The sequence below is a fragment of the Geospiza fortis genome, unplaced genomic scaffold (assembly GCF_000277835.1).
Source record: "Geospiza fortis unplaced genomic scaffold, GeoFor_1.0 scaffold659, whole genome shotgun sequence".
NCBI classification, from domain to species: domain Eukaryota; kingdom Metazoa; phylum Chordata; class Aves; order Passeriformes; family Thraupidae; genus Geospiza; species Geospiza fortis.
In genome coordinates, this window is record NW_005054530.1 from 361,760 (window position 1) to 362,380 (window position 621).

The window sequence follows — 621 nt, forward strand, 5'->3', positions numbered from 1 at the left end:
GCGCCGCAGCCGCCCGAGGACGCGGGGCCGCAGCCCTGCCTACACATCTCCATCTCGGGCTCCTCGCTGGAGCTCTCGGAGCCCGTGGACGGCAGCAACAGGGAGCTGGTGCCCTTTGACAGCGATGACACGGATGATGAGTCCTCGCCCAGTCCCTCTGGGACGCTGCAGAGCCAAGCCAGCCACTCCACCATCTCCTCCAGCTTCGGCAGTGAGTCCTCCCCAGCCCCTGCTTAGAGAGAAAGAAATACACTTTTTAGCCCCAAAAGTATGGGCAGCTGCATTGTTTTGGCCTCTCTGCCTTGTATTCCTCGGGGGAATCTGCAGGTGGAGGCTTTTGAGCCTGGGAAAAGAGATGTTGAGAGGCATTGGCCCAACAGTGTGGTACTAAGGTGGGGGGGGGTTGGATGAAACCTGGTGGGTTTTGGGGCTCAGCATCCCTGTGCCATCCCCTGGGCTTGACATCACCCATGATGGTCTCTTCCCCATGACTTTGGAAGCTGTTGGATGGTCAGACCCCATTCCTTCCCCCTCCGCAGATGAGGAGATGCCGAGCTGCAAGGAGGCAGCGGTGGAGACGACGAGCTCGGAGGAGGAGCAGGAGCCTGGCTCCATCCCCAT

At 60.4% G+C, this 621-nt stretch overlaps 1 protein-coding gene across 1 annotated transcript in view; it reads left to right on the plus strand.

The window, feature by feature from the left end:
• ARHGEF17 (Rho guanine nucleotide exchange factor 17) overlaps nt 1-621 on the plus strand; it is a 27,465-nt gene that overhangs the window by 24,396 nt on the left and 2,448 nt on the right. The window contains 3 exon segments of the mRNA XM_031063776.1: nt 1-211; nt 540-617; nt 620-621. The exon segment at nt 1-211 is cut by the window's left edge and continues 270 nt beyond it; the exon segment at nt 620-621 is cut by the window's right edge and continues 155 nt beyond it. Coding sequence (XP_030919636.1) covers nt 1-211; nt 540-617; nt 620-621 — 291 coding nt within the window.